At 34.4% G+C, this 26,983-nt stretch overlaps 1 protein-coding gene across 1 annotated transcript in view; it reads right to left on the reverse strand.

Annotated features, from left to right (window-relative positions):
- Positions 1–16,971, reverse strand: part of LOC145673211 (epithelial serine protease-like) — a 54,149-nt gene extending 37,178 nt beyond the window's left edge. The window contains exons 1-3 of the mRNA XM_081742694.1: positions 16,918–16,971; positions 13,388–13,439; positions 6,298–6,472 (exon numbers count right to left, since the gene is read on the reverse strand). Coding sequence (XP_081598820.1) covers positions 6,298–6,472; positions 13,388–13,439; positions 16,918–16,962 — 272 coding nt within the window. The 5' untranslated portion in view covers positions 16,963–16,971. The remainder of the gene's footprint in view (positions 1–6,297; positions 6,473–13,387; positions 13,440–16,917) is intronic.
- Between the last annotated feature and the right edge of the window lie 10,012 nt (positions 16,972–26,983).

Raw genomic sequence — 26,983 nt, forward strand, 5'->3', positions numbered from 1 at the left:
TCTGGTATCGTATGATCAGTTTACATCCTTTAGTCATTAAGTTTTTGTTCTCAACTGATACTTCTTTTTTAAAAACTAATAACTACCAAAATAAGTGGTTAATTTAATACATTATCATTAATTTGCAGTTACTAGAGATATATTCATATGTATTAATATAGGAAAATATCTCTATTATATTGAGTTAAAGGCATATGTGACAAAATTAGAATTTTTTCAGTACTTTCTTCACATGGAAAATAATCTAATTTTTAATTTTTCATAATGAATTGAAATCTTATTGTAAATCCCGCACTGCATCAAATAAATAAATGTTTGGATATTTTTAAAGAATCAACTTTTGATTATTGTTCAACATCTCCAAAAGATGTCTAGAATGCACCCTAGCAGTGGTTGATAGTAACTACCCGATATACCTGAGTTTTTGATGTGTTCAATGTGTATACGGGAAGAAATGGCGTAAATGTGTAAATTGTAGTATGGAGTGCCCTAAGACACTGTTTAAAAGTCCTTTGTGGGCTCTATACTCATTGAACACATCAGAAGTTCAAATATATTTTGAACACTCTTAGGGCAGTTCCTATTAAGGATTGTTAAGATACATCATATATATTTCTTGTTCACTGATATAATATTTTAGGTTATTCTTGGACATGTTAAACAACAGCTAAAAGTATTTTCTTAAAAAATGTCCAAATCATGGTCTAATACTAATTTCTTTCAGTACATCAATTGTTCACTACTTTCGAGAAGCAGGTAAATACATTTTTACAACATCGAGATTAGTGCGTAACATATGACTATATGAATTCTTTGATTGTAGCCTCTGTTACTAGTATGTATATGAGAACACATAATTCATCTCTTAAACCATGAAAATGAAACGATTTTGAGGTTCGATAGAAAGACAAAAATAGCCTTAAAACTTGCATCAATTGCAATAGTATAGTATTTGCATGTTAGCCGATTTGGTCAATAAAGAACACAACTCGCGATCGTTTTGGATATAGATTGACGTAGAATAGTCTACTTTCAGATATAAGTAGTAGCTGCCGATGTTGTTCAACGATATGGAACAGCATGAAATGCTAATCGCTATCGATATTTCCTTAGATGAGCACAATATAAATCTACATTAATCAGTATTAGAGGACATCATGGACGAATAAGTAATACAAGTAAAGCCATTGTGAACCAATATTTGGCACATATGCATCGGACGCTGAACAGCTGTCAACCATTTATCTGTCATTCATCATTATATCTTAGAAAAGACCAAATATTTTGCAGCGGGAGTGGGACGGTGGTCAGCATTCTATCCTCGCAGCTGAAAAGTAGAGGGTTAGAGTTGTAACATTTTTCTGTGAGTTTTTGCTCAGTTTCAGAGGCGAATATTGGATAACTACTTTAAATATATTCCCTGGCTATCTTACTTTACTTCTTTTTTTCATTGTTTTTCATCGTCAGTCGTTCTAGTGTAAGTTAGTGTGTTGTGACTGTAAGTTCATTGAATGAAATAATCCGTTGACGCGTAAGTAAATCCAATATATCATTATATTGTTTCTTTTATCAACGAAATATAATTTAGAACATAAAAATGCATCATCTCATGAAAATAGATCCTTTTTCTTCATGTTCAGTATATGGGGTGTTCAGTACAGAAGGGAATCAAGTCTACTTTCGGTCACCTTGGACATTATTTCATCTTTAAGAACTGTATATGAAGCTCCTGTCAGAGTCTAAAAGATTCATATCCAGATATTGTAAATAGCTTTTTTAAGATTTTGAAGCAATGAAAAGTTTACTCTGTAGTTAATTGTTCCCAACATATTTTATCTATTTTACTCAGAATTTTGTTAATGTTACATGATTCCCTTATGATCTAAATGCCCCAATTTTCTTCACTAATATCACACACGGTGGTTTGACTTGTGTAATCGCAAGGTATATAAGAATATATGGAGAGTGTCAAATATTAATAAAAAATTAAGTAAATGTGGTCCTTAGACCAAGGTAACATATGGCCCATGTGTAAGTAGTTCCATATTTTCTTAACTTCAGCACCACACTCTATCTTTCTTATCCCTCAGGCTTCCTAAGTTGACTATTTCAACAGAATCGAGATCAACCCTAGAGCCATTTTGGGACGAGAACAGAACATGCAATAAATCATCCCCCAAACGGAGATCGAAACCAGACCATCTGGTTGGTGTTAGACGCATTATTGACTACGCCACAGTGACTTCTAACAAATTTTATTGCATTTTATTGTAAATGCAACTAATAATGTGCATGTATACAAAACCACAGAAAATGTAATGAGCTTTACTGCGAAATGAAACTCTAAAATATTATTAGTGTTTAATGAAAAAATATCCAAAGGCGAGACAAGTACCAATCGATGTACATCATTCATCTGAACAAAATTATATGTGATATGACAGTACAAAAGTTCGTGTATAGTTTTCCAGAAAAACAAGGAAAACGAATTTTGGGGGGCACCTAAAAATTGATCCGGTACAAGAATCAAGGTAAAGTATTGGGGTAAAATGATGCTGAAATGTACTCTCATTAACCTCTTGATGATGACGTTAGCAATATGATAGTTAATTAGACAAAACCCAAAGTTGTCATTATCTCTTAAACATTGATTTCTGTTGAAATAAAATACTGTTCAAAGATAAGATATCTATCAGTCGATAGATCACCTCAAGAGGAAAGAAAATGACATGCCTGAGTATAAACTCTTATGCGTAGGTTTCGGCGAAATCGAGAGAAAAGGTCTATCGTGCGTTGCTAATCTGATATAGTTGATAGTTTATATTTTGCTGAATAGAATATTTTTATTTATGTGTTGTATATGAAAAATATGTACTTCTAGCAGAATGCCTGTTCTTCGCAGAGAAAGAATAAGTTTCATTTTGAACATAAAGATCTGAATTTGGATTTAAACGGCATCGGAAGTATGACAGTTCGTCTCAGCGACCCCGAAAACTATGAATTTGACACTAATATCGGCTATTCTTGATCATTTTTAAATATCTGTTCTTCCCCCTTCCTAAGTTCCACCGTCAAAGTGAAATGATAAAAAAAAATCCCTGGCTCGAATCTCATTTATGTTGAAAATTTGATCGAGATCGATCGGGTGGTTCAAGAGTTATTAAGTCAGAAACGTAGTCACTTTCATTTATATATATATATATATATATATATATATATATATATATATATATATATATATATATATAGAGAGAGAGAGAGAGAGAGAGAGAGAGAGAGATTAACTAGCATTCTGTTTATTGTTGTTTGATTCCTCCTGACAATGACACATGATTCCTCATAATTATTGGCTCAGAGAAACGGAAAAAGAGGGAAAAGTTAATAGCAGACGTCGATCAATATCGAAAGATCTCTTGACCAGCGACTAAAATTCCATCATCTTGATACAATATATCCTCGGTACATCCAAAGGCGATTTAGTTCCCAATATTTGATTGACAGTACTACGAATCATTAAACTGCAATTAAAAGTATTTATTTACTATGTTTACAAAACTTCAATATGAATCACATAAGTGCTTACATATCGGACATCGATATCTTTCCAACATCATCTAACACGAGATCATATTGATTCATCCTATATCACTATTACCAATATGAAGAAGTTTCAGTCTCAATGACGACCTGTGTTATTGGTGCTGGGAAACAAGTGATACTAGAGCATTCTCCTTAGTTTCATGATATACTAGAAGGTTGCATAGAAAGATCATTTGACATATCCAAGTGGAAAGTCCGTAGCTCTATAGAAGGAAAACGGAAAGATTTCTTTCGGTCCAAATCCCTATCTCCTCATGGATTGTCTCTAGAAGAGTATGAAGCTCTAATGCTGTTTGTAGACGATCTAAGAAAGCTTGAACAAGACCATTCAATACCTCAAATTTACACGTTCAAAGGAGTATTGTTCGAGACACTTGAACAATAGTCTCGAACGGACTTGAAACAATTTTTACACGATCATAGAGGTATTGAATCTGTTTTATATTCTTGTTAATAGATGGCAGTACAAAACAAGATACTGTAACTATGAAAACAAATGAAAGCGAAACTGTGTAGTGGTTTAGTTCAGACCTGTGCATGAATAGCTATAATAGCATATTTTTCGTAACTTTCTGCAGGCATTTGTAATTTAATAGATTATATTATATAATTTAGAAAACAGGTCAATTGATTTTGCAGCAATCCCATCGAATTTTCACTAAGTAGTTTGTCCCTTTTACATTATATGCGAGTTAGGTTAGGTAACGTTAAAAAAGTAAAGTGCTGCTTAGGTATAAACGTTCCCTATACTAAGCTTTTTTTTTAAAAAAAAAAAGAAAGAAAATCTGATTCTTCGAATGGCGTGCTGATGACAGAACCACACACAGAAAGATAAAATCGAACTGTTTCCTAAAATTGTGTGTATCACAAGGCAATGACTGCCTTTTGATGTTATTTATGCTTCGGCATCGACGAAACAATATTTTTCAGCTACAGGTCTTACCGCCCACATCAGCATCAGACTTTCTTCACAAATCTATCCCTGTTTTGGTACTGGTTAAGAATAACCCGTCAAACTAATAGTAATTTAACTGTTAAATCGAGTGAGTGTGTATGAAGGAGAATTATCTGAGATACCGTAATAATTCCCACTGTCGAAACATGCCTGCATAATGTAGGAAACCAGTATTTTATGTTTAGAAGTTTAATGTTACCAGTATCAAATTATTACAAGAGCTATAGTTCAGTTCAAATGAGTGAATACGATGTCAAGGGTTTATTGCACTATTCTAATTTATACATGATTCTTATTCTCGTTCTAGAACCTCCGTCGATGACACGCCTGCTCCGTACGGACTACTCTCCCGTGGACCCCCTTCAATGCTCCTGCTCCGACCCTTAAATAGCATCTCGATTTTATTTATTTATTTATTATTATTATTGCACAGTCTTGTATGTAGCATATGTTAGGATGCACATTTGTACCTTACGGGAAAGCACTAGTAAAATTAATCTGCACACAAGAAAGCAACCTCTACTTTAAGAAATAACTTCTCAAATACTACGTGTGGATTTCGTGATAAAATAATTAGATTACAGTAGGATAGCATGTAATTATTTCCAGGATACTTCAGTTTGCGAGCATATTATTAATCTGTACGCAATTATTTGATAATAGCAGAGATTAATAACAGTGCAAAACGTCTTATTAAATCAAGAAAAGTCAGTTATATATCTTTTTATTTAATGGACTCTTCTTTCTTAATCTACACCCCGTATTCTTGTATATTAAATTCTCAAATTAATACTTATACTTCTCACTGCCTCAAAATTTAACAAAAGTTGTGGGCATGCAAGCATTATAACTATATAAATCGTGAATATTGTCAACAAAAAATACTATCAATATCTTCTGGCGCAAATATTAGCTTTGTTTATTATAATACACACTTGGAATATCAGATAATTATGGAAAAGAGTAACTAAAAGATATTTATTCAACTGCAGCCCTGTCTCACGACGCCATCATGCTTGTTTTGTATTTTCCTGCACTCAAACTCGAACGCTGATTGGCTATTGAATGCTCTTGAATTGGATTGTTTAGAACAGGACCGAAACGAAATTTCTTGAACGAAACTATTGAATTCAAGAGAAAAATGACGTCAGTGCTGACGTCTTTTTCATCAAATAGTCTTGAATGGTCTTGAACAAGAGTCTTGTTCAAGCTTTCTTGGATCGTCTACAAACAGTATAATGAAATAATTTTCATAAGATTAATTGAAGTGTTTGTATATCAAGTTGACTAATTGTTCTACGAGAACCTTCGGCCGACTGTACACTGTACGTTAAACTTGTGCTTATTTTGTTTTCATTTTTACATTTAACCCAAACTCCATATCTATTTATACAGTTATTCCAGGATTTCATTATACAGGCTAGCATTAGCGCAGATAGAGACATCTGTTAGCGTCAGGAAGGCAAGCAATAGCGCAGGCAGTAGCATCTATTAGCGCTTATTATTGGGATAAGCGTGATACACAAAGTGAGACTTGTACCATTTATTATTAAGATTTGATATTTCGAAAATGTATCATCTGATTTTTTCCTTCTACAACCTGGTATTCCTCCACCCAAGAATATTGTTTCTTTTGACAATGAAATCTAAAGGCCCTATCTATAGTCCAATTATTGCAATATAAAAGAGTGCTTGTAAAGTAACAATAAAATAAAATTGAAAATTTAATTGAAGGAACTTACTCAACAGCACAATGAGCTGCAGTCAAAATCCATTCTTCATTGAGAAGGCTAGAACCGCATAAGGCTACCCATCCGTCTCCTAGCTCATGATACAGGCGAGCAAGGAATGGAAATTGGCCACGGGTGGCCAACTGACCTCCAGCTATTCTGCCCCAATGTATGAAGTTCTCATATCCTGAAAATAAGTATATAGCCCTGATCATAAATAATGGTAATATTAACTGTATGCTTGTGCAGTACTTTACTACGGTTACATAGAAGCTTCCTATATCAATATTTTATTTGAAATTTGTAAACCCTTGTTTTATTTGTTTAGAACTGTATTTCTAGAACACTTATACAAATTATTTCCCGTCAGTTCTGCTACTAAACTTCTTAGACTTTCTTCATTGCAATGGAAAATCATCAAAAACAAAGTAACCCCCCTAAACGAAGTTTTAGTAATAAGCATCACCTTCAGGAGTGAACCATTCCTTAATTTGATACGTAAAATTTCATCTACTGCTAAGTAGAACAGTAAATCACTTTGTAAATTGAAAAGTAATAGTAGTGATAAATTTTATTTTAAGAAAATAATTACAAGCTTGATGAAAAAAACCAGGACAAGCCCAAGATTCAGTATTTCAGGAAGTGGTTAAATCTGACAATGATGGTTTGCCAATCATGCAAAAATGTCATTTCAAACTATAATTTCCATTTTAGTTTCGGAGTTGTAATTTGTTGTAGAATGTTATTTCAGTTATCTTTGTGTAAGAAAGTAAAATTACACTTATTCCTAAATGTGAGTTTTCGCACTTGTCCGGTTTTTTGTATCAACCCTGTAATTGTTTCTATTTTCAATATACATAGATAGGATACTTTTTTCTTGTAAAAGTTGGATGTTTTAATTTAAATTTCCTTTTAATATATATTTGGTCTTTTAAAGAGCAGACACTAATGTTGCGTTTCATAGTACTAACCAGTTGAAAGTCTGAATAACTTGTGGTAACAAAACTTTTAAAATGTCGATGAAAATAGGTTAATACGGTATAGTAATTAGTTGTAAGAGTGAGTGAATGTATGCTCAGGTACCTTCAGCAGTGTCTTCAGGTCTTGGAGAAAGTTTAAGTGTCGCAAATACGTATTTGATACTATCGAATTCAAATACGTATTCAAATCCATCCATTGAAGTCACGTATTCGGTAAAATGTTTCTGAGGGGGTATATTATTTAAACTAATCTTTTCTGCATATGCAGTCCTCCCAGCAGGACATTGTAGGACAGTTTGGTTTATACAATAGAATATTATGCTCTGAAGCACAAATAAATAAATAAAAAATGTATTGCAAGAAAAGGCCACCCTTCACCCCAATAGACAACTGGAAACAAGATTTAGATTAATACAGAATAAGAGTATATATAACCTTTTGTTTTCTAAACTTAATAGACCTTCTTTATTGTTTTGAAAAAAAATAAGAACTGATTGAAATAAATGATATGATTTACTGATTAAAGAAAAATGATCAACATATTTCCACCTCAAATAAACAATAAAATAATTTCATTCATCATAGCTCTGCAAATTATATATACATTTCTAACAACTGTTATACAACATAAATTTCAGGCCTTTTCCAGTTCATAAATAATTTCCAGAATTTTCACAGTTTTTCTGTTTTCCCAGGCGTTTTCACAACACACTTTTATTTCCATGTTTTCCAGGACGCGTGGGAACCCTGCATATTAGATAGAGCAATATTGGAAGGTGCTGGGAAAGTTGGTGAATACCAACACACCTCAATGGCCAGCCAATACTGCTGCAAACACTGCTGAAAGAACACGCTGATACAGTTTGCATTATAAGAAGCTGCAGCATGACAAGGTTCCTCAGTTAAACTTCGCTGGGGAAGAATAAGCACATAGGAAACAAAGGAAAAAAGATTGGACATGGAAGGATAGGAAAAATCATTTAAAAAAAATAGTGAGAATTAGTGACTAGTTCGTCAGAAAAAAAATGCTAAGGCTCATTTAGCATATTGCTAATATGTAACAATTTAAATCATCATTGGAACTGCCCTTGGCTTGTATTTTTAATAATTCAATGACTGAAAAATACAGTAAATAAATGACAAGATCAAAATATAGGACATATATAGGACAAATATACACAAATTTCCAAAATATAGGAACAATATGAAAATAGTACAGCTGGGAGGCGTGCATATGGAATAGAAATATAAGTATTAACTTCCAATTCTAAAGTTTAAGCGTAAATATATTATATGAATAGGAATGATTGTGATGATATATATATATATATATATATATATTGACCTACCTGGCCGAATTGTTAGCACAAGCGGTTTTATAATGCGCTGTCCCTGGTTTTACTCCTATTTGCACCACTAACATCCTCTGACTTATTGTCAAGAGGGGCCGTGGTGGGTCAGTGTAGAGCGCTCCATTCTAGTACTTAGGGTCCTCGTTTGATCCCAGCTCGTGCCAATTGGACAACACCATTGTGGGGATTTTCTCGTGTTCCCCTGTTACTTCCTACTTTCTTCATTCCACTATTTTCGTTCTTTGTCATCAATATCTCCCTTACCCTCCAAGACATAATTGTGGATCGTAAAATTGAGAGATTTCACTTCATTTTTTTCATCATAATGAGGAAATTGAGGAACTACGTCAATTAAGAAGTAGGGAACTCAGGTCTAGAAAATCAGAAATATTGACACTTGAGAGCTGATGCACTGAGCATGCATCACCCAGTTGACTGTGTTACATCTAACTAGCCATAGATGGATTGTAGAGTCAAAGAGTTGAGTACCTATTTGTTAACTAATTTCACATGACTATAAAAGAAACTAAAAGAATGAGACTTGTTCGTTATCTGTCTCTTCCTCTACAATTCGGCTCATTCTTCTATACTAAACGAGCGCATTAGATTTGTGTAAATTTGGTACATTGTAGCTATATAACTATTTCGATATTTATACATAGGCACGTACGCAGAATTGTATTAAAGGAGGGGCCCAAAGCTTTCGAAAGTCCAAATTGTATGTGAGAAAAGAGCATATTAAAATTTGTAAAATCATGCCTAAAATTAAACTAAATCAACAGAAAAATCAGAATTTCAGGGTCTCCTGACCCGTAGGACCCACCCTCTCCGTGCGTCCTTGTTCATACTTTCTTGAGATGATTTGAATCAAGAGCAGAGCCGGTTCTAGATATTCCTTAAGTGTAACCAAACTATATATAGGCGCCCCCAACTAAATGATAATAAAAGAGTAGAAAGTTGTAAAGGCCAGAAATTCTTCAAATAGTTGTTACAATTGCAAACTTCTTCAATATGTGTAGTCTCTCTATGAATATTAACGAAACTGGCGAAATTATAACTAATTGACTGTGGTTGAATACTGAACAAAATTCCAATTTTAATAATTATTAGCTTATTATATTAGGTCTAAATAAGCACAAGACACAACTAAGATATATACCTAAGATGTATTTTGACAAGTACAATTGAGGGGGTGAGGACAGCAGTGGTCTAACCCACATTCTTTTTTTTTTTTAATGGAGAAAAATCAAGTTAAAGTTAAACACATGTGCTTTTTGTAAAATATACGTAAAGCAACCACAAGTGTTTGAATGTGTCATACATTATATATATATATATATATATATATATATATATATATATATATATATATATATATATATATATATATATATATATATATATATATATATATCACAAAAAAAACACTCTCTATTTTTAGAAATGCGGGTTAGACCACTGTTGCGGTCACCCTCTCAATTGAAACATAAAAATCGAAACAGAATAAAATTCATGAGCTTCAAGTCTAACATTAACACAGGTTTGATTTTGACAAAGAGGTATGCTCTAATGCTTCGTTAAAAGCACAGTTACATAGTATTTTATACTAATACGATTATGGTAATTAGCATAATTTCTTGTTTTCTTTGTTAATGAAAAGTTCATGTTATAAAGACACTTTTCTAGCTTACAACTTATTATTCCATCCGTATCCATTTCATTAAGTATGTCATTTTCAATGGCTATCAAAGCTAATCCATTTAATCGATCCTGAGATATAGTTGATCTCGAATAATTGTTTATTAATTTTAGAGGAACTTGTTTAATACACAACAAATGACAAAATTGTGTGCTTATCAATATTTAATTATCAAGATTTTTCGGAGTAGCTTACAAAATGCAAATAATTTTGTGTATTTGTCCCTTGAAATTGTGTTAATTTCCTTAAAAATTAAAAGTTCTAGGGATCCAGACTCTCGGGCTACCTCCGTCGGTGCACCCCTGAACTTAAAATAACTAATATTCGAAATTTTACCTTGCATTAAGACTATTACCAATTTTTTTTTAAAATATCGCTCCATCTAAATTTAATACGAGAGAAGGGATTGATAATGATTGTTACACGCTTGTAAGACAACGAGCATATGTATACGGTACTGCGATTGACAGTGAGAGTTCTGAAATAAAAATGTGTTACTTATAATCCTAGGGACCTTTCGATTACAGTTGAAAGGTAAGGGGAAAAAAGAAGGAATGTCGCAAAACTGGATTTTTAATATTGAAACCGCGTACAAAATGAATAGGTTAGTCAAATATTTTGCTCCTTTTCACGTGGACATTTCTGTGTATGCGTGGCATATACAGTCAAATAGTACTAAGAGTCACCAACAGATAAGACAAAGCACCCGTTAAAGCACACACATGGACATTCCTTGTTTGTTTTATTTCCTTACCCTTCAGTTACCCTTTTGAATTATATGCGCATATACTACGTGAAAACTAATTGTATTTAAACAAATTTTGAAATACATTAAATTTAACTCAGACCCGTAACCGAAGAGACCGTATCCATTTCATTTTAACAATTAAATTACTGCAATCAAGTAAAATAAACTTACAGTTTTAAAACTTTGTCGACTAGAAATGCTTCTTTAACTGTAACTGATATTGATAATTCCCCCACTTCAACATTTATATGATTATCACTTTCGAAATTTTCTCCAAAAGTCGATAGAAACTTTTTTTTTTTTTTTTTTTTTAGATCCTTCGCTTGCCTCTCAACTTCTTTCAAGTTTCGTAGCTTTCTTTTCCGATATAAATAGCTTTTTTTTATCGTTGGTCATTATTATTATATGAAAAACAAAGTATTGAAAAGTAAAAACACACATCATAAATAAATACATAATAAAAAAGACACGAAACGACTCAGGATAGAAACGAAAATGTTGACTAATGAGAAATGAAGTAATAGACATTAACAAAGCGAAAATTAAGCAATGGGCAGCGATTGTGAGCCACTGATATTAGGAACCCTCAGAAATGATCAACAATCCATTTCTAGCTCCTATCTTTTCTTAGTATTCGCCCCCTTCCTTGACCAATGGACAACAAAAGCCTAGTCGCTTGAACTTCGATAATGTGCATTTCATTTATGCTGACCTATATCAACACATAACTGTGGTCATTGAACTGAAGCACTATATGGGTACATTGTTTATGGCAAGGCGGAGCACTCTTGAAAATATTTCTTTCTACTGTGATAATGCCATCCAATCCATAAGCAACAAGTGCAGTTGACTTCTGTTTGTTGATCCATTCCCATTTCAAAGACTTATTTCGCAAAGATGTTCTCTAGCAAGATCGCGGAAGGACTGTTGGAAGAGGAATGGAGAGTCTGTTATATCTGTATTTTGTGCATATGGTGGAATTGTCGAAAGAATGCCGCTGTCTTTAGTCGTACTACCCTAAATATAATATAACATGCACTAAAAAGCTAAATTTCCCTATATTTTATCTCATATTTGTAAAAATCTCCCTTTTCCCTCTTTAAAAAAACTTTCCTAAAGCTCCATGCGCCCCGGGAAATTTTCTCAAACTAGCATCACTTGTGAGTAAGGCATTGGCGCCAATTGATGTGCAAGTCAATTTCAATTGTAAAGGGGTCTTTTACAACCAACTACACAAGGATTCGATTTGATTGTCCTTTTGACGTATTTTATCCGTATCTCAATCTGTACAATATTTATTTGAAACTATTTGGAAAATTTTTCAGCATAACATTTCCTATAATAAATATTCAGATTTAAAACACAAAATTTCCTTTTCCAGTTTTGCGCCCTCTTCACTTGGCGCCTCCTGCGAACGCGTAGTTAACAGGATTCAAGATCCGGCCCTGATCAAAAGTTGAGCATTCTGATATACAAATTTCATGTCGTCACCTTAATTGTTTTTACTAAGATCCAGGAAGTCATTTCCAATGAGGTTTTCACAAGACTAATGTTATTATTAATCTTTGGCACGTTTATCACAGATAAATAATACATAAACAAATTTCCAATAAAATCGAAGATGCCGTAATTAATTGAGTAATAGCACTTACATTCAAGTACTGCTTATGTAATAATTGATCATCAGAATTAGAAATCACTATGTTACATATCTCTCTACATCTACTTATTGTTACAATAAAAATTCTATATCACATAATATGATAAATGTTACATAACATGTTCCCTATATCGTGTTCCCTAAATCTACAGGATGTTTGGATAGTAAAGCATTAACTATCATTGCTTCACGAAACAAAAGAACCAAGAAAGCTTAAGAGATATTCTTCATCCACTGGAATCCTATTGAGTAATACACTGCAGTTCCTTCAGTTAGTTTATTGGTTTCAATTAAGATTCTTGTTGAGTTCTTTGTCCTTTCCTTTGATAGTTATGGAAATATGCTTCAGGGACTCGAAGAACATGCAAGAATTTTCTTAACGTTTGGCAATTACCGATTGTGCTATAGTGATACAGGATGAGCTACTATGTGATTTTGTTCTAATTCTTCAATAGAAATACATTATTCTCCTTATTTTAAATACTATCACTCAAATCAAAACCTCTTTAATTCAGAAATAGAGCTCTAAAAGTAGTTAATGACAATTCCTTATTTTTCTTACTTATTTGATTACATTTTAACATTCATTTTCTCTTGATGGCTCTATTATATCTGTTTATATCTACTTTTATTAGTTATAAGAAGCGTTTTAGTTTTACCTACCTTTTATCGTGCTGTTACGATGCACTCTAAATACAGGCATATGAGGAGCAGCCTGAGAATATAATAAGACAAAATAAATGTTAATAATACAAGGGTAACAAAGAAATAATTACATTTTGTAACCAGAACGCAAGACATCACCACTGAATGCTCTCTCTCGTAGCTATATAGTTTACATTCGAGCTTTCGGGGCAGGAGTCCCAGATTCAATTTCATGTGATTTAGATCCCACGATAAGTTATAGGTCTACGTCTCGTGTAACCGTGGTGGTGGACAGAGATTTAAACCCCAAACCAACCAGCCATCACCGTACTTTAGAATTTGAATGATTATGTAGTATTTCATTCTTTATAATCTGAAATAGGTTGAGCATCTTGAAATTTTCAGATTTAACTCAAAGTTATCTATTTCAAACTTCAAATTGTTTTAAACTCGAATAATGAAACACTCATACCGTATGTTATTGGATTTCAGTTGTTAGTTATTTCAAGTATGCAACATTGTAGAAAATAAATGAGAATCATCACCATAGTTTGAGCAAATTGCAACTTACCTTATTTAGGTATTCTACTTTAATTAGCATGTGTTACGAAATTAATAGTTTTTCCCAAACGTAATATAGGTACAGTGAAAGTCATAAGTATTCGTACACCGACTGCAAGTTATGATTAAATGCTTGTAGCTCCGACTTTGTTGGACATAGAGCATTGAAACAAACGACACTGCATTTTCCATTAATTTCTTTATTATGTACAAAACAAACGTTCCATGAATGCGAAAACATAGCCACATATTGCAAAAGAAACCAAAATGAACACGGTTTTGATGTGTCAAAAGTATTCGTACACTGAAATTAAAGACAAAAACGTCCATCTGTTCGAGCTGTTGTTCACGCCTTCTGATGGTTAGATCGCCCTCTGGTAGTTTGCAAAGCTAAACACAACCACAGGCCAGCGAAACATCATTTAAGTGCAAAGAGTGAATCAAGACGGAAAATATAATGGGTCGAAAAGGGACGGAGACAACAGACGCAGAAAGAAAAATAGTTACAAGGCTTCATAACAACTACCAATCCTTACGGGAGATATCAGATATTATCTGAAGACCACGTTCGACCGTGCAGTCAATTATAGACCGATACTGCGAAACAAATACAGTCAAAAACATGTCGCGAAGTAAACGTCCGGGAAAGATCTTTGGACGATGTGAGCATATACTGCTGAATGAAATTAAGAACTCACGAATCAGTGCTCCGCAGATGGTGGCAGAAGTACGCAAATCAGGTATGTTAGTTTCGGAAAGCACTGTGCGTCGTGCTTTCAATAAACAAGGTTATAATGGGCGTGTTGTTCGAAAGAAATTTTTTGTTTCTGAAGTGAATATGAAGAAGCGGCTCCAGTTTGCAAAAGCTTACGTGAACAAAGATGTGGCTTTCTGGGACAAAGTAATATTCTCAGATGAGAGTAAATTTAATGTGTTTGGTTCCGACGGTAGACAAATGGTGTGGCGGAAGCCAAATATAGAGATGGACTCGAAACATCTCCGGCGAAGCATCAAGCATAGAGGTGGGGAAGTGCTAGTTTTGGGGTGCATGAGTGCTTCGGGAGTGGGGAAGTTGACAATTATCGACGGTATTATGGACAGGCATATGTACATTGACATCTTGAAGAAAAATCTTCGTCCTAGTGCTGTTCAAATGGGCCTGCAAGATCACTTTATATTTAAACAGGACAATGATCCCAAACATACGACACATAATACAAAGCTCTGGTTGCTGTACAATGTGCCAAGGCAACTGGCCACTCCTCCACAATCGCCTGACCTCAATCTGATTGAGCATTTATGGTACTTACTCGAAAAGAAACTCCGCAAGCGCAGCATTACGAGTAAACGTTCTTTGCAAACTGCACTCGAAGATTAGTGGGCTTCTATAACAGTTGAAAATACGCGACGTTTGGTGCAATCAATGCCGAAGCGCCTTCTACCTGTAATTAGGGCCAAAGGGAACCCGATCAAGTATTGAATCATGCACAATCATTTTCTTTCTGGGCGTTTCGTAAGTGTACGAATACTTTTGACACATCAAAACCATGTTCATTTTTGTTTCTTTTGCCATTATTTGTCTAAGTTTTCGCATTCACAGAACGTTTGTTTTGTAAATAATAAAGAACTTAATGGAGAATGCAGTACCGTTTGTTCCAATGCTCTATCTCCAACAAAGTCGGAGCTACAGGCATTTAATCATAGCTTGCAGTCGGTGTACGAATACTTATGACTTTCACTGTATATGTGGATTACATTTTCTATTTTTACCTTCTTTTTTCAGTGTTTTAAAATGTCTTTGCGAACTTCTTTTTCTTGTTAAGTTAAAACAACAAATATTAATCCGCAATGATCTTAAGGAGAAATTAAAGCTTTGGCCGGTAGTGTTCGTTTCCTACAATATTATTATAGAACTCCTTTGTGGTTGTACGGTTAGTGTATGCGTCTTCAGACTCGGTTCATTTCGCGGAGAGAGCACGTGTGATTCAGATCCAACGTTAAATTGTAAGTTCATATCTTATATTGCTTCGGAGCTAAAGGAGACGCTAAACTGCAATCCAACGTGCATTCTTCTATTCACTTCTTCACTTAAGAATGTAGCGTACGACTCATTATTACCTCGTAAGACTGAGTAATGGAATAAAAAGTTGTGTGTTCAAAATTCTCCGATGTTAATTATAGATTGTTGATTGCATATACATTATAAATTACAATGCTTTACACATAACTGTAAGTTGTACTTTGCAACTTACATTTTCTAACGTCCCCATTAAACCTCAATCAATAAAGTTACATTTTACGTTTTACATATTTTTTACGGAAAATTTGTCGCTCTTAGAGAATATTCCTCGATTAATTATTATACGGTTGCATAGCAAAAAGTTTAAATTCATTTTGTGACGAAGTTTAAAACTGTGTTTTTTGAATTTATTCTCTGCCTACATAATATTTTCCAAATTTTTGAAGCACTACATTTTAACGTAAATAAGCTTCGTACATATATATATATATATATATATATATATATATATATATATATATATATATATATATATATATATATAGAGAGAGAGAGAGAGAGAGATTCTATTTCTCAAAAGTGACCTATGCATTACCAATATTGTATTTTAAAGTATGCTGTATATTCTACCTCGCTAAAGCATCTGAGGAAATGTAACTATCAAATGGATTGGAGATGAAACTCCAAAGTGATAATTATCAATTTTCTATTGAGAATTTGGATTTTTGCACATTTCACGTGCCTCAAGAAAACTTCTTTAATTAATAGATAAGTATTTGTAATTTATTACATACAAACAGCTTGGATATGATATAAAATGGAGAGGTTTCTGAAGAGTAGAAAATAGAGTGTACCTCAAATTCGAAAACGATCAGAAGTAATCAAGAATATATCGTAAGTAGCACAAAAAACGACCGCCAGAAATTTCACACATGTCAAAAACTCAAGAAAACTTTTGTCACTATACCTGAACCAGTACAGCGCAAATGAACAAGAGCAGGAACGTTCTCATCTTCGTTATTAGCGTAAGTAATTCTAAATACTACGCGATAATTAATGCATTATTTATAGGCACGACTCCTATCAGCCTCTTATCTGAGATATTAAGTAAATTCAACTTGAAAATTGAAGGAAAAACTAAATTAATAGCATTTACAAAAATTTGTTTCTCATTAATCTGTGTTTTGATTTTGATACTTTTTTTTTTTTTTTTTTTTTTTTTTACTCATTTGGTAGTTCCTACATACAAGCGGTTTTTAATCATGAATTTGGAATTTGAACAGGATATGAAAGAAACAAACAATAGAAAGTTATTAAGCAGAAAGTCTGGCACAGTTTTAAATATAGACCTTTTTCCTTAAAGTTTTAATAATTCCTTATCTAATAGTATTACACGTAATGATTACTATCAATTACTGACGTATTTCTATCCTATATGCAATGATTAATATTTTGCTCAAGTGCGAATGAAGGAATTTTTTACAGAGATAATTGATAAAGATAAAGATAATGTGTTAGGTCCAAGTACTTGCATCTTCCATTTCTCCTGTAAATTTTGTATTTTTAGGTTCTCCTGGACCCCTTCAATGAAACATTTACCTAAGTGAGTGCATATAAAAGATAGCCGGTGATACTATTTTCCAAGACTTGTGTATTTCTGCCCAGTTTACAGAAGCTGTAATTTATGTTTACAAGTGGATCACTACTAGCTTGACACCAGGCACGTAGCCAGGATTTCGTGAAGGGGGGGGGGAAGGTCCGTGATATGAAATACTATGGTCATCACACCAGGGACTCGATCATTCTAAACTTTTTACTGGAATACATATTGGTTCGTTTAGCAAGGATTTCTTAACGGGGGAGGGGGGGGAGCGTGACATGAAATCTTGAAGGCCCAGGAGCCTAATCAATCTAAACTACTTTACTATCAACATATATTGGTTTGTTAGGACAATAAAATGAGGATATGTTGCTAAGTATTTTAATAACAAACTATGAAGAAATATTGAGTAAAATAATAAAAAAAACGTATTGAAAAAGATTATAAACTAATTACGTTTTTCCTCTGTTTATTCAAATATAACAATTTTCCTTTCATTATGACCTCAACTATTATAAAAAGTACATATTCAATAATGTTTTGTAAAATATTTTACAATATCTGCGTTCCTTTCTCTGTTGAATCAAATGTTAACAGAACTTTGTTAACACATAAATTTGTGTTTTTATTATTCTGTCAACTACTACCTATTCCAAATGACAGGTCAAAAGAGCAGTAGAAAATTGTTTTTGAAATCACATATTTGATACTGCAAGGATGCGATGAAAAATTATGATTAAAAAAATGTCCACGCTGTTACACAACGGCACTATACTTTCGGAAGCTTGAAATCTCCCTGACTAGTAGCAGAAATTCTGACAATTCCGTAACTTTTCTAGAAATTGCAAATTCCATGACTCTTCCAGGATATCTCGCTCACTTTGCCACCATGTATTGCAAGTAATACAAATTTTCTCATAAGAAAGAGTAACCAAAAGTTTCCTGTAGTTTATTTTTAACGCTGATCCTTCTTTTTCTCATTTCATTTTGTTTCATGTTTCCTTAATTTTTTCATTTCTCGTCTCGAAGGGGGGTCCTGACCCCCCTTTGGCTACGTGCCTGTTGACACCATGATAAGTACTATTCAAACTCGTATCATTGCTAAAACCCACTCGTTTTCATTACCTTCGATGACGCGCCTGCTTCCTTCTGACACACCCCCTCGCTAACGCTGGATGCCTCCGCTTCGCCCTGATCTGACTCGGTTAGATAGCCTTCGTGTTTTCAGTGACCACCAAGCACTGGTTGGTTTGTGTTATTGCACTATGGTTTTTATACTATACATCTGAACGCCGTATTTATAAGCAAATCGTAAAAGAATTGCAGTTTTTCAATAATTGTTTTTGATGGTCCCCTTGAATTTTATTTATGACATATGGAATATTTTCATGTCGCTTAGCGCAAATCATTTAGGAAATAATGATAAGGAAATTAATGACAAATTATAATAGTTCAACTATTATTTCGAGTGGTGCACCAAATTAAACCTGCGCGATCAGAAGATAAATTAGCAAAACATACCGCATCAGTTGTTTGTTTTCATTTTCTCTCACCTGATGTCGCTTAAATCGAAATCTTACGAATTTTCTAATCGCAATAGAGCGTGCCCTAAATAAGAGAAATCTCATGGGATCGTTCAGAACACAGTAAATGACATGCGATCTGATGCCATACACGTTGAGATTTTAACTCTAAGACAAATCAAATCGTAAGAGATTTCCTAGGATCTATCCTGTAGTGTATAGCTGCCCTTAGTAAAGGATTTTGCTCACAGGAAAGCAAGAAGGAAACCATTCAATTAGTTCCTGCTACTCTTCATGACGACTGACGTCACTGAGTGCAAAGAGGAAAGTCCATCTTCCATTGTGAAGCTTATTGAATAAATTATATGTATAACAAAGTGGTTTCCATTTATAAATATTTAGACCTAGTAGTTGCATGAATTTAATTCATTATTCACAGATACAGAGAAATATGGTTATTTATTATGTTATCTATTATTCCACAAAAAAATGTTATTAAGGCAGGGGGTTCTGGGTATTCTTTTGCGGGGGAGGGGGCGTAAAACGTAGAGGCATAAAACACTGCCTCTATGCTGTTAAAATGGTGTTCTTTGAGTACTTTTTTGATCTTTGGGAACAAAATTAATTTGGTCGGAACTGAACGTGCCTACGGCAGCGTTTCCACATTATGCTTCACCAGGAACTCATCGACGCTCAGAGACATGTGGCTGTGCGCATTGTCGTGATGCAGTAGTCAGGTAGTGGCAAATCTAGCGATGTCTTTTCGCCCACTTATGACTCTTTTCCACAATCTTTCCAGACCACCCACATAGTAAGTATCGATAACGGTCTGTCCTTGAGGTACAAACTCTTTGTAAATCATACACTTGGTATGGAAAAGACAATCAACATTGTCTTCAATTTGGATTTGCTCATCCTTACCTTCTCTTTCGGAGATGCCGCTGTGTGCCATTTGGCACTCTGGCACTTCGACTCTGGGTTGTATTGATATGTCCACGGTTCATCACTGGTAATAACGTTGTTCAAATAATCCGGTTCATTTTCCACATTTTCCTTCAGTTCACTCGCGATCAACACTCAATTGGCCTTCTGCTCGCCTGACAACAATTTGGGGACAGTTTAGCGCACACCTTTCGCACGTGCTCAATTTTTCAGGAATGATGTGATCGACAACGGTTTTCGGAATGTACAAAGTGTTAGCTAACGGACGAACACTCATCGACGATCAGCATTCAACAATTCACGCATACGAGTCACATTTTCATCACTTTGACTTGTTGATGGCTGTTCAGAAGGGGGTCATCACCCACCTCTTTCTGGCCCCCTTAAACTTCTTCATCCACCTCATAGGCTCGCATACGAAAGGGCAAACTACCTGTAGCTGTTTAAGCAGTTTATGAGTTTCTCCAGCGATTTTGTTGACTTTTGTGTAGAACTTGATCGCCCAATGTTGTTCGAGAGTGTCCACCATGACGTGGTCTCAAAACAGGGGTGCATTAAATCAGCGATTCTGACGCCACCAACGCTCGGAGCAGACTGACCTAGGATGCAAAGCTGAGAATCCAGTCTACCAAACTCAAAACGCGCAAACATGCTGCGACCTGGCTGGACGCAGTAAAAAATATATTTTATGACTTTGGGGACACACTTCGCAAATATCGATGTTTCCGACAATACGTTGGTCAAGTAACTCTTTTAGAATAATAGGTTGCGTAACTGTCGGAAATCATTCCGATAGTTAGCCTTATCTTCTAAAATGCATTTATTGCACTAGTAGTAGAGGAAGTATTTCTAACTGAGTCAGCAAAAAAACTTAGGTTGCGTTAACCCAGGTTTCATGAGCTAGGACCACCAACTCAGAATTTTGGCAATGGAAATGTTGGCCCACTCCCTCAAATTTCTGGAGGATACAAAGGACCACTTTTTAAATTTTGGAAATTGTCAAATTTAAATATTTTTTTAATGGTAGTATAGGACCATGATATGTATCTCTGTAAGTTTGGGTGGTCCATCTCGTTCCCTTTCATGGGTAACAAAATGCCAAAAATTCAAGATTTGAAGGTTTCTAACCTATTTTATCCCCTTTGATGAGGGTTTATCACCTTATATTGTCATATCCATTCTCTTTCATAGGAATAGGTTGCTCAAGGTTTATTTTTTAAATTTTATTTAAATTTTATTGACCTGCTTAGCCGAATTCTGGTTCTATTCTCAATTAAACTACTAACATTTTCTGGAGTTGAATCATCATCATGAAGGGCTGCGATAGCTCAGTGGTAGAGTGATCCCTTTCAGTATGTGGAGTCTCTAGTTTCATCCCAGCTGGCTCCAAATAGGCCTTGTGGTGAGTAACTGCGATTACTTGGGTTCTCTCGTGTTCTCTCGTTTCCTCAAATTTTCTTCATTCCACCATTTCGTTCTTTACTATGGTCATATCCCTTAGCATCCAGGGCATATTCATCAATTGTAAAACTGAAAGATTTAATTTATTTTTCACCTCATAATTTCGTTTTCAGTGAACCAACTAGGGAACTACGTCAATTAAGAAGTAGCAAACTCAGAAATAATGACACCTGAAGGCTGATACACGGGTCACGCAATATCAAGTTCAACATGCTACATCTAGCTTGCTACACCTTTATGGATTGTAGGAACAGTGAATGACTACTATTTTTTATCTGTTAACTAATTTCATCAATATTTCAAAGCAGTATGACTGAGGAATAACAGTTGTTTATTTGCCGTCTTCTCTGCAATTCGGCTCACTTCTGTGTACTGAAATAAAACACGTGATGTCGATGTAATGTAAGAACACGTGAAGGTATGTCTGGCCATGCGGCAAACATTTCAGCCGGTGACACACAGTCAGTGCAACGGCCTTATGTAAATATACATACATACATACATACATACATACACACACACACACACACACACACACATATATATATATATATATATATATATATATATATATATATATATATATATATATATATATATATATATATATATATATATACAAGAACTCAAATGAATCGCTGGTTTGAGAAACGTCACAAATTATTGACTTAAAGTATTATTGACATTATTGCCTTATGACGTTTCTCAAAACAGCGATACAAATGTAATGACACATATCAAACAAACTTTCTCTGCTGTCTGCAGATACATTTCCGAATTAAACGATCTCCATACTGTTCTATGGTTCAATCTCAACCCATTCCACTTAGTAACTCAATTTCATCGAAAGTGGCGCTTACCATTATGTTTGCCCGGGCTGCTAATATATACAAGGATGGTCTTTAATTTTTGATTTCTGAGATTTTTTCAGTCTCACTGTCAGCCCTTAAAATGGTTCCATATGAGCCCTAAGTAGCCCACAAGAAAAATTAGTTCAACCGATATTACTGTCAACTTCATAGTTTTCGGGGTCACTGATATAAATAATAACACTCTTGATGCCATTCAAGTCGGATTTTAGCCCCCATTGCATTGGGTTTGAGGTTCGTGAAAAACAATATGTCAAAATAACCGATATTAATGTCAAATCCATTGTTTTCGGGATTGCTAAGCTGATTGGTGTTAGTCCAGATGATATTTGAGCCAAAATTGGCAACTGACCCAGGAACTGGCACAGGTAAAGCCAAAGGCGTTGCTCTTTAGTATTCATTCATTTTACTCATATCGAGAAGGACAACGCTGAAAATGTTACTGGAGAGTTATTTATTTATTTATTTATTTACTACACTCATATTGAAAGGAACAACGAAGAAGATATTGCTCCCTTATTCCATAATCCAATTTCGTTTTGTCGACCAAGTCACCAAGTTTCATCTCTAGCAGTTGGATTGCAACAATACTAAAATATATGTATCTTGCGTTTGTTTACGCAAAATAGAGTTGTTTATAGTGCAAGGTGGAGGGAAATGTGTGTCTAAAGATAGTGATCACCCATTATTTCTAGTTTAAATGTCATTTTGTGTAAGTACATTAATTAAGCAAATGAGTTTTGTTTCATAGTGTGAAACTACAGCAGATTTCCATTCTATGGAATTCAACACTCATATTTGAAGTAGTACATCTCTGAATATTGTCTGCAACAGATTAATATTGTCTGCAAAGATAAAAACTGTTCCTCGGACGGTGAATCCATATCAAAAAAACTATTGTCATTATGCCTTAGGTCAATTAAGGTTAAAATTGGAAATCGTTAGTTTGAACCACTTTTGGATTGAGTACATGGTTAAGGGAGGAGATAGAATATATATAGTCTTAAGAGGCTGAATCTATTGGGAAAACTGCATCTCGATATCTCTTACCATTTTTGCTCTGCGGAAATCGGTATTGAAATCGGAAGTAGTAGTAAATTTGAACCACTTCCGGTTTTGGTAGAGTGTTGCGGGTTGGGATGGTATATTCTATTGAAACCATGAGTCGTTTGCAAAAAAACTTTTTGTCGTTATATATTGCCATCTTAATTCTATGGTGAGAAATGTCAAAATCAGAAATGGCTTCTTTGAATCCCTTCTGTTATGAATAAAGGGTTAACAAAAAAGATGGAACCCATTCTTGAGATGCTGAATCAATTCCAAAAAAACTGTATCTCAATATCTCTTACCGTTTTGCTCTATGAAAATCAGTATTGAGACCGGAAGTGGTAGTAAATTTGAACCATATTCCATTTTGATAGAGCGTTGTGGGTAGTGACGATATGCTCTCTTGAGACACAGACTCGAATGTAGAAAACCGCTTGCTGCTATCTATTACCATTTTCTTCTATGGCGACAAGTGTTGAAACCGGAAATTGCTAATTTCAACCACTTCCCGTTGAATAGAAGGTTAACGAAAAAGATAGAAAGTGTTCTTGGGACAATGAATCGATTGAAAAAAAACTTGATATTTCTTACCATTTTTGTTCTGTAGAAATCAGTATTGAAACTGGAAGTAACCCTAATATTAAATTTGAACCACTTCTTGTTTCAGTAAAGTGTTCGAGATAATCGTGGTATGCTGCCTTGAGACGCCTTATCGTTTGCCAAAAAAAAAAAAAATCACTTCTCGCTATTTATTACCACTTTCGTTCTGTCGCGATAAACGTTGAAACTGGAAATGGCTAATTTAAACCCCTTCCGGTTTTGATAAAGGGTTAACGGAGAAAATGGAAACTATTCCTATGTATCGATTGCAAGAAACCTCTTCTCGACATTCCTTACTGTTTTTGCTCAGATATCTGTCGACAGACGGAACAACAAAGTGTTCTACAAAACTTCCGACATTTATGCATAGCATAGTTTGGAAATCTAAAACGTTTACACGTTCTTCAATGTCAATAATTTCACACATTTCTTGTAAGCAAAAGTGAGAGTATTACTTTTACACAAACGAGGCATGTAGAATCTCACACGAATAATGATGTGATTATTTCTCTCCTGATCAGTGTTCGAAGTGGGAAAAAAAGCAAAGGCGGTACCCAAGTAGCATTTTGGGTTGGCAAATGGTTGGGCCAACCGACATAGTTGGTTGGCCAACGGTAATTTTGGCGGTACTGCAAATCGTTATGCCAACAATTATTTGCAACGTTGGGCCAGCAGAAGATTGTGTACAGTTGGCCAACCAACCAATGGACGACAGTGTGCCAACCATGGAGGAGTTGAGCCAACGAAATTCCAACATAATGCCAACAAGAAAATTACAGTTGGCCAACGATCGTTATCCTACAATGGTGTGGTTGTAGGTGGTTGGGCCAATGGAATGCCAACAAAACCTCAACGGGAGAAAACAACAGTTGGCCAACGATCGTTATCCTACGGAACGCCAACATTGTGACAACAAAATAGAACATCGTCTTTCGATGCCTTGCCGAAACAACGATGCACCTACGTTCAACCACTGTTTTGTTTTCGCTTGTTGGCATCGATGGTTGATGGATTGTCGAATTTGCCGTCGGCTCTTTGATAGTGGCATTGCCAATGATGCCTACAAATAGACAACGGTTGGCACACCGGTTGACAACGAAAATGTTACTTGGGTATGTTTTATCATTTTGACTCAACATACCAGCTATTTAAATATTGTCTTGATCACTGAAAACCCAGAGACAGTATGTCCTCATTACTGAAAAACCAGAGGCAGTATGGCATACCACCGCATACCGTCTCATTTCGACCACTGCTCCTGATCAACGAAGAACTAAAATTATAATCAAACTTTCTTGACCTGTTCCCCGAAGCGAATGTATTATTTAAATTTTCGCCTCTCTTAAATATTATTTTGTTTGTTTAAATTTCTATGTAAGAACCAATATATTGAGTTTAAAGAATTTCATTGATATAAGACATTTTAGACGTCGTTATTATGACTTCAACTTGGATAACATTCACAGTCCTAAAAATATGTGCAACAGTCTTGAATTTTAGGTTTTCTCCAGTTATGACTTGAACATTTTAGGACTATGGCAGTTTAGGACTTTTGCCTCTACATGATTTTAATAATTCTACATTTTAGAATTTGTACAGTTTAAAATTTGTGCACTTAGTTAATTGTTAGGACTTGTGCGTGCTCCTTTAATCTTAAAATTCACCAGCACAAAGCAGAACTTCAACAGTACAGTAGTTGCCACAAATGCAGTTGATTTCAAGTGTTACAGCTTTATTAGTAATGCTAAAACTATAATTATCTATTCTACTGTTGACATTAAATACCTAAGTATATAAAATAACTTCCTTTATTGTAATAATGAAGTAAGACATTTTTTTCCACTGCGCGATATTTTAAAATACAGATCTGTCAGTGTCTTTATCTTCGTAAAAAGATAGTCAAAGCTTCAACAGCAGGAGATAGAATTTTCATAAGTCGGATAAATTTGCTAATACACTCTGCCATTAGAAATATGTATCTCTTTAATCAGGAAAGGAAAAATTTCATCCTCCTAAGGTGTGTCAGAGAAAATATTACTGAAATATCATTCAAAGGAAGTACTTGGTTGGTGTACAATTTTGTAGATTCTCTCAATTGTTAGAAATCTCTGGAATCTACAGTACTCTTGGCATGACAGTAGCACTTTACAAGATATTTTTACAACGTGTGCTATTTAGGACTAGCGCACCTAAATGACGCTTACGAATTTTTCCAATTAAGACTTCTTCAATTTGAGACTTCTACACCTAAATGATTTTTAAGACTTCTGCAGTTTAGGACTTAAGCAGTTTGGACTTATGCACTTAGTTAAATTTTAGGACTTGTACTGTTTAGGACCAACAGTTGAGTTTAGGATTCTGTATAGGTTGAGGTATTTAAAGAAATGAATAGTTTTCTAAATAACTCGAATTTTTCAAATAGCTGTCAAGGTAAGCACTTTTCCACTTGTGAAGAGATGGTTAGAACCAAGAAGACAGAATATTAAACAGGAGAGAAAACAGTACAAACGTATTATCATAAAAATGTCGATACTGAAAATATCGAAGTACCGATAAATATCTTAATGTTCTTTTTCACAATCTTCAAGATAGTTTTCAGTTTTGTAGAATATATTGAGTGGGAGTTGATTGTCTATTCATAAGCTTCCAAATCAATGAAGTAATCATCTCAGTCACTTTCTGAACAATCTTTCATGAGATTCTCGTTCAAATTGACAACGAATTGGCCATATTGACGCAGACAAATACATCAATATTGCATTGAAATGATAGATCGTTTTTATCCCGTTTTCGAAGGATTAATATATCAAATGGTACAAGAGATTCAAAATCTCTGCGTATGATATGAAAGTTAACTATAGTGTTATCCTAAGGGAATTTAATTGTACGTCTCTGTTAAAAAGGAGGGAAATAATGCATCATGTTTTTCTGTTTAAAATTATTAATGGTATTATAGTTAATCAAGATTTTCTGGAAATGTTAAAATTTAGC

The sequence above is a fragment of the Thermobia domestica genome, chromosome 16, assembly GCF_964235325.1.
Source record: "Thermobia domestica chromosome 16, izTheDome1.hap1.1, whole genome shotgun sequence".
NCBI classification, from domain to species: domain Eukaryota; kingdom Metazoa; phylum Arthropoda; class Insecta; order Zygentoma; family Lepismatidae; genus Thermobia; species Thermobia domestica.